This window comes from Clinocottus analis, unplaced genomic scaffold (assembly GCF_023055335.1).
Source record: "Clinocottus analis isolate CAN_PGR_092001 unplaced genomic scaffold, fCliAna1.0.p SCAF_13, whole genome shotgun sequence".
Classification (NCBI taxonomy): domain Eukaryota; kingdom Metazoa; phylum Chordata; class Actinopteri; order Perciformes; family Cottidae; genus Clinocottus; species Clinocottus analis.
The window spans coordinates 15000001-15012176 of NW_027175854.1; the positions used below are offsets into that span (position 1 = coordinate 15000001).

Here is a 12176-nt window from a genome sequence, read left to right on the forward strand (position 1 = left end):
TAAAATAAGAGCTAAAAATATGATCTTAAATGTTTTTTTTATTTATAGTTACCGGCATCTTAATTACTTATAAATTACATTTGATGTATTCAGGTATTAAGGGGATGCCTGCAGAAAACACACGTACACACACAGACAGACACACACACACACACACACACACACATACATACTTACTGGATATGTTTCCACGTCAGTGAGTCTGGACTCCGTCTATAAAGAAGAAATGTATTTCAGTGGACTTAAACCAATTGTTAACATTAGCATTAGCATTAGCATTAGCACAGTACTTACGATCTGGAATCACGCCTCCGGTCGCCATGGCGATCGCTAGGTGCAAACAGAAAGTAGATCAGCGAGAGAACGACAAGCGGAAAGAAGATTGACGGAAAAAAGAGAAAAGCGACATCAAAGGTGAAAAGAGATATATAGATTTATTACCGGGGTTTTCTTCTTCTTCTGCGTCGTTCGTCTTTACTCGCGGTGTTCTGGGACTCGCTGCCGCTGCTCGTGTTGCCACGGGAACGAGACCTTCCCAGCATCCGGAGACAACAAAATGGATTAAAACCATCCTTAGTCAAAGTTTTCCAGTTTTAAAAACTTGTGAATTTTGTCTTTATTTTATAATATTATATCATAAAAATATATTTTAATATGAATAATAAAAACAGTGGATTTTAAAATTTTAAAATTCTCACCTCCGCCCCCGCTCTCTGATTGGTTGATCTCCGTCCAGACTTCTGCTCCGCCTGAAAGACAAACAGGAAATGTTGAGTCCTGATCAGAATCGCTCGCCTGCGACTGGAGTGCAATGCATGCTGGGTAGATTTGTGTCCGACTTGATCCCGACTTGCTCTGATGTCATGCACATGTGGTCAACGATGATCTCACAAGAGCGAGGCGGCCGGCTGTCTTACCTCTGAGATCTTCCTCCACCTTCTTCTTTGGTGTTTGGAGGAAACTTTGGGCTGAAGAGGCCGCTGAAACAAAATTATGAAATAATATTCTCGTATTAATCAGATTATTACACATTGACAGTGTTAGATTATGAAATCTTTATGCTTCTCGTACTTTTGTTGTTTTTTATTACCTCTGAGGGCCGCTGTTTTCCCATGGTGCTCTGGGCTTCACGGGATCCTGCTGTGCCCCGCCCTCTGACCTGCAGGTATCACACGATCACATGACGCCTATAGTGTTTTTAACCCCAAAAATGTCTTTCTCTCACCTCTGAACAGCAGGTGGCGCTGCCTTTATCGCCATTGGTTCACTGGGGACACTTGTGATCTCATTGGCTGGAGGAAAGGAGGCGGCGACTGTTCACAAACCAATAGTTTTAAAATAAATAAAAAAGTAAATTACCCCAAACAATTATAAACACTATGAAATGTTTAACCTTCAAATCAAAGATGAAATTAAAATAAAACAGGTAGAATAAATGATTGTTATTATAAAAAAACTAATAACAGTAATTAAATGATTGAAATAATAATAGTAATAACAATCATTTATAATATTAATAATGACAATGTAAATAATATACAGGCCCTAATACAAAAATTCTCATACCATGATGTTTTGGTCTCTGGTCAGTTGTTGTATTTTTTGTTGGTGTTGTTGTTGTCTTGTTGTTGATAGATTTGTTTCTCAGCATTAGGCTCAGTTGAGGATGAGTCAGAGTGGGCGAACGAGCAAAGCTACTCATGACAGAGAGAGAGAGAGAATCTGTGTTCACAGTGTTATTGATACAATAGAATATAATTGTGTATTTTTATAAACAACAATACATAATAATGTTTACAGTTATTTAGCTACAAAACAAAAAGGAAAGGAATGAAAATTTCATTTAATAACATGAAAAACGTCCAAGATCTAAAAGTGTCTTTGTTTTATTTTTTGTGACAAACATATTTCATACTAATTTTATTATTGTATTGTGAAGTATTGTAAAGTACTGTGAAGTACAGGAAAGTCCTCAGAAGTGGTGTCCCGACGTGTAACCTGTGAGTCCGGTGTCCTCATACGGCAGCAAAAACAAGTGTGTGTGTGTTTGTGTGTGTTTGTGTGTGTGTGTGTGTGTGCCTGTGTGCGTGTGTACCTGTTGCGTTTCAGTTTGTATGCAACGGGCTTCGACTCGGACATCCTGAACAAAAAAAAAAGAATTTAGAGAACAGAATAAGTAAATAACTCTACTGGATGAATGGAATCAAACCGCCGTCACCTGAAGAACACGTGATGCTCAACACAACTTCTCCACAGACGCTTGCAGTCGGAGCGATGCAGCGTCTGGAAGTAGAACGACGTCTCCGAACCCTGAACACCCAGACATTACACATTTACAATTATTATTTGTTTTTAACAAAATGATTCTTTTCTGTTTTTCGCAGATTTTTTCTCATTTTATAATTTTGACACTTTAGCATGAGCATTAGCACAGAATAAATAACAAACACAAAACATAAAATTAATTTATTGCACCTTTTTTCAAACATTTATCAACATTATAATGATCATTTAAGTTGGTTTTAATATCTTTTATCTACATAGTTACCTTAATTCATATTAATAAAGTGTATCTTAATTCACAATCCAGATAACAATAAGAATAATCATAATAATTATAATAATCATAATTAGGATTATAACTCACATTCTTTCCAACAATTCTGAGCTCAAATGTTTCATGTTTGAAGTGAAGTTTGTTGATTCTCTGCCTGAAGAAAAGAGTCAGAGATTAAAAACAATGTTTATGTTTATTTTATGTTCATTGTTTATTTTTGTTTATGTGTAACATGTATTTTTTTTTACAAACTTTTTTTTCAAGTTCATACAAACAATAGTTTGTGTGTTATACTTTTTTCTCAAATGAATGCATACACGTATTTGTGTACTTTATGTCTAGTTTTATTTACATAAAAATATAGTTACTCCCACCAAAGACAGTTAACGCAAAGAAGTCTCACTCTAAACAAAAAGCACAGATTTAATCTTTGAACGCAACAGATGAACAAAGATAGTGTTATTGAAGTAGGTCTCACTCCTACCAGAAATATTTCCCCACCAGCACTTTGTTTTTGTAGATGACCACGCCCCCTGGAGTTGGACCGAGGAAGTACTCAGTTTGGTTTTCACCCTGCAAAATAATTAATAATTGAAGTAGCGCATTTTGACAATACAAGTTTTATTAAAATTTAAGCACAAAAATACCCTAAAAACAACTCATAAACATGTCTCATGATACTAATATTTATAATATATATATATTGATCAGCGATCAGTTTTCTTACGTAGGCAGCAAACAGAGAGACTCCGAACATCTGAAGAGAACTACAAAGAGACAGGAAGAGAAGCTGGGCCTGAGGACGAGAGACACCGCTGACAGACAGAAAAAGAGAGAGAGTTATAGAACTGTGAGCCATATTCATTAATAAGTATTCATTGACAGGTATTGATTATGGAGCAACTAAAAACTCCACGAGACAAAATATGTTCCATCTTCAAAGTTAAAGCTGGTTTGAACAGGTTTTATTTTTTTGTTTTATTTTTAAAGGTAATGATATATATTTCCTGTCTACCTGAGTGATTTGTAGATGTGTTGTACTTCCCGGTTCTCCTCGGCGTCTGGAGGCTCCGCCTCCTTTTGGTCTCCTTGCTCGGCTGGGGGAAATACAAATAAATGAGCTGTGACGTTGATGTTGTGTTTTATTCTGTAATTAAATTAATAAATGTTAAACTGTCATCACATTAGCATCAATTACACAAACACTTTTCCTATTTTTAATTTTAAACATTGTTTAATAAAACCCATAAAGTGTTCTCACCCTGCAGCATTAGAGCTGAGAGGCGGGGCTTGAGGTGGGCGGGGCTTGGCAGACGACCCTGACGTACGTCCTGACGCACCTGCAGGAAGAACTGATACCTGAAGTAAGAGACGCTCGTTAGTGCCCTTTATTAGTTTTATAATTAAACCAACACGACTCTACGCTGCTGGAGACGCAGGAGGTGTTGCTGGACCCGCTGGAACCAACACTACCACTTTGGTCCACAGGGGGCACCACAGAGTTAAAGCTCCTCTGAGCAATAAAATAAAAGAGAAATAACAAGTATTTAAATCGAAAAAGTAACAGAAAACGATGACAACATTGATAATTATTTACCACATAACACAATAAAGATATCAAATTAATATTGATATTTATTTTGACACCAAACATGATATTTATATCTAATAGTTACACTAATAATTGTTCCTAAAATAAATAAAAATTGTTCAGTAAATGAATAAAAGTAATCCTTAATTCAAATCTAGTGATAAAAACAATAATAATAATAATAATAATAATATAGTAACTGTACCGTGTGGTTTCCTCCTTCAGTCTAGAGGGATCCTCAACATAAAACTTGACACCAAAGTAGAAAATGTATGGTGGCCCGGCTGGGACAAAACAGTGAAAACAAGAAAAATAAATAAATAAATAATGATGTTTAGCTTAATAATACGTCTGATTTCTGAAACTCACCGAGGTCTCGATGTTGTGAAAGAGTTTTTAATGGATCCAACCAGTGCTGTTGAAGCAAAAACACAAGTATTTTATATATATACATATAGAAAATACGAAATGAACAAAATTCTAACAGGTTTCTCACCGTCTGCTGTTTGTTGTCGCAGAACCTCAAACCGAAGAACTCGACTTCAGTCACGCCCAGGTGAGAAAATACCTGATCCAAGATGGCCGCCACCTTGGAAGATTTCTAAAGGATGAAAAACAGGGTTTCCCTTAGTCATGTGACTTCGTGCTCAGGTGAGTTCAGGTGCATTCAGGTGCATGACAGCGCTCTCTCTCTCACCTTGATGCCTTGCTCAGAAGTCAGTGTCATCTTCCTCTCGTCCAATAGGAGGACTTCGCCATAAAATTCATCCCAGTTGCCACGGAAACAAGCCATTGGTACCTAAAACCGAAGATATTCCTATAAAAAAATATTTTCTAGTGTAAATAAAAATAATAATAATTATTAATATTATTGTTGTTGATTAAATAATATTCAGAAAGTATACAAATGAAGAAGAAAGATGTGTTTCTTCCTCACCTGCTGATGAACAACTAACTCTTCCTCCTCTCTTCCTCCTCTTCTCCCTCTTCTTCTCCCTCTTCTTCTCTTTCTCGGTGCTCTGTTGTTCTGTTGCCATGTAGACGCCTCCTGACTCCTCCCCTCCAGTCTCTCATTTACATGTTCATTTTTTTTCTCCATTTTTTTTTTTTTTTAACATCTAAACCTTTTCATTTTCAGTTTAGAATATCTGAATCACTTTGGGAATTAATTTTCCACATTTAGCAGAAAAAAAGTTAGCTTTATTAATGATAATAATAATAATAATAATAATAATAATAATAACAACGAAACAGTAGATATTCAAATATACGGCAAAATGAAGTGTAGCATTCACCTACTTCAATCTTATCTCCTTCTTTCCTTGTCACTTCCCTTCTTTCCTTCCTTCCTTCCTTCCTTCCTTCTTTCCTTTGCTCTAATCAGACTGAAGGCATGATGAGTTGTAACTTAGCTCTTAATTAGCTCTCAATGCTAATAGTTTCCTCTCACTGACCTCAGACAAGTTGAATATCTAGTAAACGAATCTGAAGTTTCACAATAAAAGCTTTCCTATAAAAGATCGTCTGCAGGCGTTCTGAATCTCTGTCAGAGTTTCAAACTTTATTTTATTCTTTCACAGTTAATCGACATGTTTGATATAAAACATTAGAATCAGAGCTTCAGGAACATGATGAATCAATAAATATTAACGTTACTTATTATATATATATATATCAGTCTCAATGATCTGATTCCAGGTCTCACATTAACATCAAGTGGAAAAACATTTTTCAAAAATGTAGTTTGAACATAAAAGTCAGTCATTTGGGTTTAAAGTGACGGATTGATTGATCATGACCTTCAAAATAAAAGCCAGTGGGAATGCACAACACTAAATCTAATTAAGTATTTCAGAATAAAAGTCTTTCACACAAACTCCACACATATAACTTCCTCATTACAGACAACATGAATCACAGCTTGTTGCAGCCTTCAAAATAAAAGCAAGGGGAATAAGCAATCTTTGTTCCCTAATGCGATCCTCAAAATAAAAGTCTGACATTTAAAAACAAATCGTTTACGACTGAAAGCCTTTCGACTGGAATCGTCTTCATCGTCATCGTGTTTTCATGTTTTCATATAGTTTCATGCCACCAGCTGGTGTTTATAAACGTTTGCGAGCAGCAGTCGGCACTTGTGAACGCAACTCTGTTTTCATAATAAAAGCCCGCGCTAACGGACAATATTAAGCATCTTCAAAGAATAAGCTCTCACAGTAAAACTATGGCTTCAGGTCCAGACGGTCAACACAGATCTAAATATCTTCTTAAAATATTACATTTATTTTGTATTTCATAAAGAGAACAGTTCACAGGTATTTTCTATAAATATTAATAGCATATAATATATGGAATAAATTAACATTCATAAATACAAATGTATAAAATGAATAAATTAATGGTAATTATCAAAAGCACAATGAAAACAGGAAGTGATCTACTGCGACAGGTTGCTGAGGCTCCGATTGGTGGACAGGAAATTACCCATGAAGCTCGGCACCTGCAGGCCCGTTGCTATGGTGATGCCGCCGCACCAAACCTACAACACATTTTTACTGCAGTCAGTACTCAATGTGGTGTAGTACTACTACAGTGTGGTATAGTACTACTGCAGTGAGGTGTAGTAGTACTGTAGTAGTACTGTAGTGGTACTGTAGTAGTACTGTATACTCACTGTAAAGGCCGGCAGCAGCGGCTGGCTGAACTTAGTTTTGAAGGAGTGTATCATTCGATGTCGATCAACGTCGATAAACGATAAATCACCTGAAACACAGAGAGTGAAGCGTCATGCAGGAAATGAAACGTCATGAAGCGTCACGAAGGAACTGAAACGCCATGAAGGAGCTGAAGCGCCACTAATGAACTGAATCACCACGAAGGAAGTGAAGCGTCATGAAGGAACTGAAGTAGTGTGAAGGAGCTAAAGCAAAGTGTCACAAAGGAACTAAATCGTCGTAAAGGAGCTAAGGCGAAGCGTCAGGAACTGAAGTATCAAAGTGAACGCAGTTAATTTAAAACATAAAAGTGTTTCGTTGGTACCGTTGTCGTAGTCACAGTAGATTCCGATTCGCTGAGGCAGCGGCCAATCGAGCGCCTTGGCCTTGTTGTTGTGCTTGGCGGCGAGCGAGCTTTGCAGCCATTGGCTGGCGTGGAGACACCACGAGCCAGCGCCTTTCCCCAATTGGTCGAAACGCCCCAGACTGGCCCGGTAGGCCACGCCCACACTGAACGACTTCCAGTCAGTGAGGGGGCGGAGCTCCCAGTAGTGACAGCCGCCAGTCATCTCCTGGTCACCTAGGAGACGGAGAAAAGAAGGATACGGATATATAATACGGATATATAATATTTATGAAATAAGAGCCTCCATTTACATTTTAAAAATAGGTGGATTTTTTCAACACCACTGAAGCTAAAGCTGTAACTTGTGACTTTCAAAATAAAAACTGGCAAGAATAAGTAGTAATAATTTAAAAAAGAATGTAAAGTGTTTAAATATCTGATAAAATTAGTTATTTTTTTAATATTTTTTTAAATATTTTAAAATGGTAAGAAATCCAAATGTATTTATTTACTGTTTTGATAATATAAATATATATAAGATATAAAATATGTATAAATTAATTTTAATCCTACTTAACATTTAAAAAGACATAATTCGCAGTAGTTGCAATGTATATGAGGTATTCGTGTATAAGTACCTAGCACGGTGTACGACTCTCCAGCGAAGCGGTCGCGTCCGGCTCGACTTCCTGCCGTCTTATTTGGCGACGGCGTGGCGCTCCGGCTGCTGAGGAAGAACACGAGAAGTTACAAGTGAAAGAGTTAAAAAAAAACATTAAAGCTTCCAGTTAGTTTTAGAGGGAAAACAACAAAGTGAAGCAGCCAATGAGGTCGTGCCAAAGCGATGATGCAACGGAGAGAAAGATGAAAAAATTCGAATAAAACAAGACAAATTATAACTTTGAAATTGATTAAAATGACACATATCATTGTAACATTGTACTAAATATAAGTACTTTAAAAATCTTTTAATTAAATAATAAAAACACACTTTATATGTTGAACCTGTAAAAAAAAAAAGCCACAAAATAACAAAAAACAAAATACAAATACAGTTTTAAAGATGTGAGACACTTCAAAAATGCAACAGGTTTTATTGGAGCTGAGAGGACGTCAGCTGGGATGTGACCAACTGGGATGTGAGCAACTGAGATGTGAGCAGCTGGGATGTGACCAGCTGGAATGTGAGCAGCTGGGATGTGAGCAACTGGGATGTGACCAACTGAGATGTGAGCAGCTGGGATGTGACCAGCTGGGATGTAACCAGCTGGGATGTAACCAGCTGGGATGTGAGCAGCTGGGATGTGATCGGCCGCATGACGTGAGAGATGGCGGATGGAGGAGATAGTGGCGGTCTCTACCTGAGCGGGTCGGAGCGGAGGCAGTGCGGAGACTGCAGGAGGACGGAGTGATCGAACCCCCGGACACACGGCGGCAGAGAGACAGCTCAAGATTAAAACACACCGGAAGCTGCGTCACACCAGAGGGACGTCAGGTCTCGACCGCGTCGGCTCACCTGCTCTTGTTCTCTTTCCCTCTCAGGCGGGGGTCGTGACCTTTGACCCCCTGCGGCTCCCAGGTCACCGTGTCGGCCCCGACCTTCAGCTCAGCGTGAGCTGTCACCGCGTCGAACCCAAAGTTATACGCTGCAAAAAAATAAGAAGGAGAAGAAGAAGTTACATGCTTCAATAAAATAATAAGAAAAAGTTATACGCTGAAATACAACTAGCTGAATAAGAAGTTATCTGCTGAAATAAAACTAGAAGAAGAAGAAGTCCTTCACAACAAAAGAAAAATTAAAAATCTTCCATCCACTCCATGATCACCTCTGGTTTCCATGGAAACAGGCTCGGAGAACTCGCCGGCGGCCGCTTTGTTTCTCGCTCGAACTCGAACGACCACAAAGCGAGAATCAAACTTCAGACCTGAAAGAACATGTTTCATCTGTTAACATCGTGACTAATTTAAATAACATGAGCGCCTTGGCGCTGCTGGGGCTGATGGGAAGTCACCTGAGATGGTGACCTGCGTCTCCCTGATGTCGTCGATCTTTTCCCAGCATGCATCTCCTGCCGCTCTCAGCGCGTCGTCCCGGTTGGTTTTCCGGTGTTGGAGCTCGTAGTGTTCGATTCGGCTGCTGTCGCTGTCGGCCTCGCCGGCAGGTTGCCAGACAACCACGATGGTGTTGTCACGGACGACACAGTTGGATATGTCAATCTCTGGAGCTCTGGGAACTGTAAACAATAAATAACAATAAGTATGTAGCGTTATCAACAAATAACAATAAATATCTACAGAAGAAGAACAAGAAGAAGACCACCTGTCACTCACCTGGCAGGAAGTGAAGTCGCTGAAGTCCCGCCCTCTCCGAGCTGAAGTCCACCGTGTATTGCGACATGTTCTCCGTCGCTGCCAGACGAGTCGTTAGCCGGAAAGCTGGAGCCATGGTTACCCTGGCAACAGGTTCATTTACAACTCTGAGCTCTGATTGGTTCAAAGTGCCTCAATGTTGAAATCAATGCAGAATAAAACGATAACTTAATAAAGTTAAAAAATCTAATTAAAAACGAAATTCCATAAAAACTAAAAATGTTGATTAAACCGACCGATGACATTAAATGAATGTCAACCTTATAAACAATTAAACGTCTCGTTTACTCAACACAATTTAAATAACTAAATCTAAACATTGTATTATATCTTATTCAAACAAACCTTTCTTTGATTTGTTTTGCAGCCTGAAAAACAAAACAGATAACAGACATTACAATATTTATTATTAGAAGTAATTTCCAGGTTAAAGTTATGTCTCGTTGATATAATCTGGTTTTCATGGGAAAAAGAGGGTTTCATGTCTTTGTCCTTTACCTTCAGAAACTCTTCTTCGTTGGTGATGGTCAGCGTCTTGTTGGCGAACTGCAGCAGCTCTTCACAGGACAGCAGAGCAGACTTCCCCTCACAGATCTGCTTCTGCAAACACACAACAACACAACAGATTCAGAAGAAGTAATAAATAAACTACGCAGACAAATATTTTTATTTTTGATAGTAAAAAGTATAAAGTGATAAAAAAATCAACTTAAACTTAAAATAAAAATGTGCAACTTCATCAGAAAGCATGTTATAATAAATGTATAATGACAATTAGAACAAAAACACAACAGGAAGAAAGAAACGTCTCTACCTGAAGCTCCGCCTCTTTTCTCTGCGTCTCCTCTTTAATTACGTCACGAAGCACCGCCCCCTTCTCTTCCAGGGCAGAGCTTAGCTGCTCAAGCTCCGCCTCCAGCTCTGACGTCACCTTACATGACTCCTCCTGATTGAATGGACAAAGTTTATTTTATTTATCTTTTCATTTGAGATAATTATGCCCTGCTCGCTAAGCCACGCCCATTACTCCCTCTTAGCCAATCATCTACTGACCTGGAGTCCTGTCAGCGTGTTGTCGACTGTTTCCAGAAAGTTTTGCAGCTCTTCATTCTTATTGGCTAACGTGGTGATGATCCTGCACAGAGCTTCCTGTTTAACATACAAAACACATTTTATACAGTTCTAACATATTAGCATGTGATTAGCATGTGATGCAGTGGTTTATAGGTTAGTATGTGATGCAGTGGTTTATAGGTTAGCATGTGATGCAGTAGTTGATAGGTTAGCATGTGATGCAGTGTTTTATAGGTTAGCATGTGCACCTGTAGTGACCTAAATTTCTACTGAAGCTTTCACAGCTAGAAAGCCTCTGATCAAACTTGTTGGTCACCATCATCATCATCATCATCATCATAGTACTGCAGCTAGTTCAAGTGTCCTGTTTTGTTAGAAGCAGAATGGACCTCTGTCACTACTGATGAATATTTAATAGAGGTTGAGTTACACAGAGAGAGAGAGAGAGAGAGAGAGAGAGAGAGAGAGAGAGAGAGAGAGAGAGAGAGAGAGAGAGAGAGAGAGAGAGAGAGACAGACAGACAGACAGACAGACAGACAGACAGAGAGAGAGAGAAGGATAGAGAATAAAAGAGAGACAGAATGAGACTAAGAAAGACTAAGAGAGAGAAAGAGAATGAGAGAATAAGAGAAAGAGAGAATAAGAAAGACTAAGAGAGAGAAAGAGAATGAGAGAGAATACGAGAGAGAGAATAAGAGAGACTAAGAAAGAATAAGAGAGAGAGAGAGAGAGAGAGAGAGAGAGAGAGAGAGAGAGAGAGAGAGAGAGAGAGAGAGAGAGAGAGAAGGATAGAGAATAAAAGAGAGACAGAATAAGAGAGACTAAAAGAGAGATAGAGACTAAAAGAGATTGAGACTGAGAGAGAGAGACAGTCTTATCTGTAAATCCCTCATTCAAAGTGATGCTCACTCGACCAGAGAGAGAGAGGACTTTGGCTGCAAGCTAACATCTAGCAGCTAGCAGCTAATTTTCGCTCCTTCCTGCGCGGGGTTTCGATCTGTCAGCGGACACCTCAGCTGCTGTTATTGATCATCTATCGATCAGATCCTTACCTTCTGAGTGTCCATCATCTGAAAAAGGAGAGAGAGGGAGAGAGAGAGGGAGACAGAGAGAGGGAGAGAGAAAGAGAGAGGACGCCGACCGGAAGTGAAGTCACACACATCAAAACTTTGATTCCGGTGTCAAAATAAGAGTCTGAAGATGAAGGCACTAAATACAAATAGGTTATATATGTGGAAAATATAAATGTTGTTTTAATCCCTTTGAGTTGCAGTATAAATAAACTATTCATATTACTGCAAAGAACCCTCACATGCACACAGAACACATTTAGAGCATTGCATTGTGGGATTGTGTGTGTACAGGTATTAATGGATTATAGTATTAAAGGTTTACACTGACAACTTCTTCTTCATCATGTGACTTGATTCTGAAACAGTAACTTCAGTAACTTAAACATTAGCTGCAGTATAGTTTAACTGAGAAAATACAACATACTACTACTACTAATATTATAATAATATA

At 38.5% G+C, this 12176-nt stretch overlaps 2 protein-coding genes across 3 annotated transcripts in view; both read right to left on the reverse strand.

The window, feature by feature from the left end:
* The window catches only part of epb41l4a (erythrocyte membrane protein band 4.1 like 4A), a 5628-nt gene extending 685 nt beyond the window's left edge, over positions 1–4943 (reverse strand). The window contains exons 1-19 of the mRNA XM_068574616.1: positions 4846–4943; positions 4645–4749; positions 4518–4563; positions 4354–4432; positions 3819–3916; positions 3573–3654; positions 3285–3372; positions 3042–3130; positions 2648–2711; positions 2219–2310; positions 2096–2140; positions 1567–1694; positions 1226–1313; positions 1091–1159; positions 918–980; positions 699–749; positions 442–531; positions 295–330; positions 178–213 (exon numbers count right to left, since the gene is read on the reverse strand). Of these exons, the coding sequence (XP_068430717.1) occupies positions 178–213; positions 295–330; positions 442–531; positions 699–749; positions 918–980; positions 1091–1159; positions 1226–1313; positions 1567–1694; positions 2096–2140; positions 2219–2310; positions 2648–2711; positions 3042–3130; positions 3285–3372; positions 3573–3654; positions 3819–3916; positions 4354–4432; positions 4518–4563; positions 4645–4749; positions 4846–4941 (1445 nt within the window). The 5' untranslated portion in view covers positions 4942–4943. The remainder of the gene's footprint in view (positions 1–177; positions 214–294; positions 331–441; positions 532–698; positions 750–917; positions 981–1090; positions 1160–1225; positions 1314–1566; positions 1695–2095; positions 2141–2218; positions 2311–2647; positions 2712–3041; positions 3131–3284; positions 3373–3572; positions 3655–3818; positions 3917–4353; positions 4433–4517; positions 4564–4644; positions 4750–4845) is intronic.
* Positions 4944–5742: 799 nt separating this feature from the next.
* Positions 5743–11798, reverse strand: fsd1l (fibronectin type III and SPRY domain containing 1-like). 2 transcript variants are annotated; one of them, XM_068574172.1, is made up of 13 exons: positions 11705–11798; positions 10632–10727; positions 10393–10524; positions 10077–10178; positions 9924–9946; positions 9540–9661; positions 9221–9442; positions 9035–9133; positions 8725–8854; positions 7847–7932; positions 7188–7442; positions 6823–6911; positions 5743–6687 (listed from the first exon to the last, which is right to left on the reverse strand). In XM_068574172.1, the coding sequence occupies exons 1-13, from the start codon at positions 11720–11722 to the stop codon at positions 6586–6588; spliced, it is 1476 nt and encodes a 491-aa protein (XP_068430273.1). In that variant the 5' UTR covers positions 11723–11798; the 3' UTR covers positions 5743–6585. The 2 variants fall into 2 exon arrangements, with proteins under 2 accessions (XP_068430273.1, XP_068430272.1); XM_068574171.1 differs by having other exon boundaries at positions 7847–7935.
* Positions 11799–12176: the final 378 nt, after the last annotated feature.

Bases quoted from the DNA above. Each gene is read 5' to 3' on its own strand.
- fsd1l (XM_068574171.1), bottom strand. The intron at 8,855-9,034 runs GTGATCATGGAG...ATTTTTTTGCAG, and splicing joins TGTTTCCATGGAAACCAGAG to CGTATAACTTTGGGTTCGAC. The intron at 7,936-8,724 runs GTGAGCCGACGC...GTTCTTCCTCAG, and splicing joins GGGAAAGAGAACAAGAGCAG to CAGCCGGAGCGCCACGCCGT.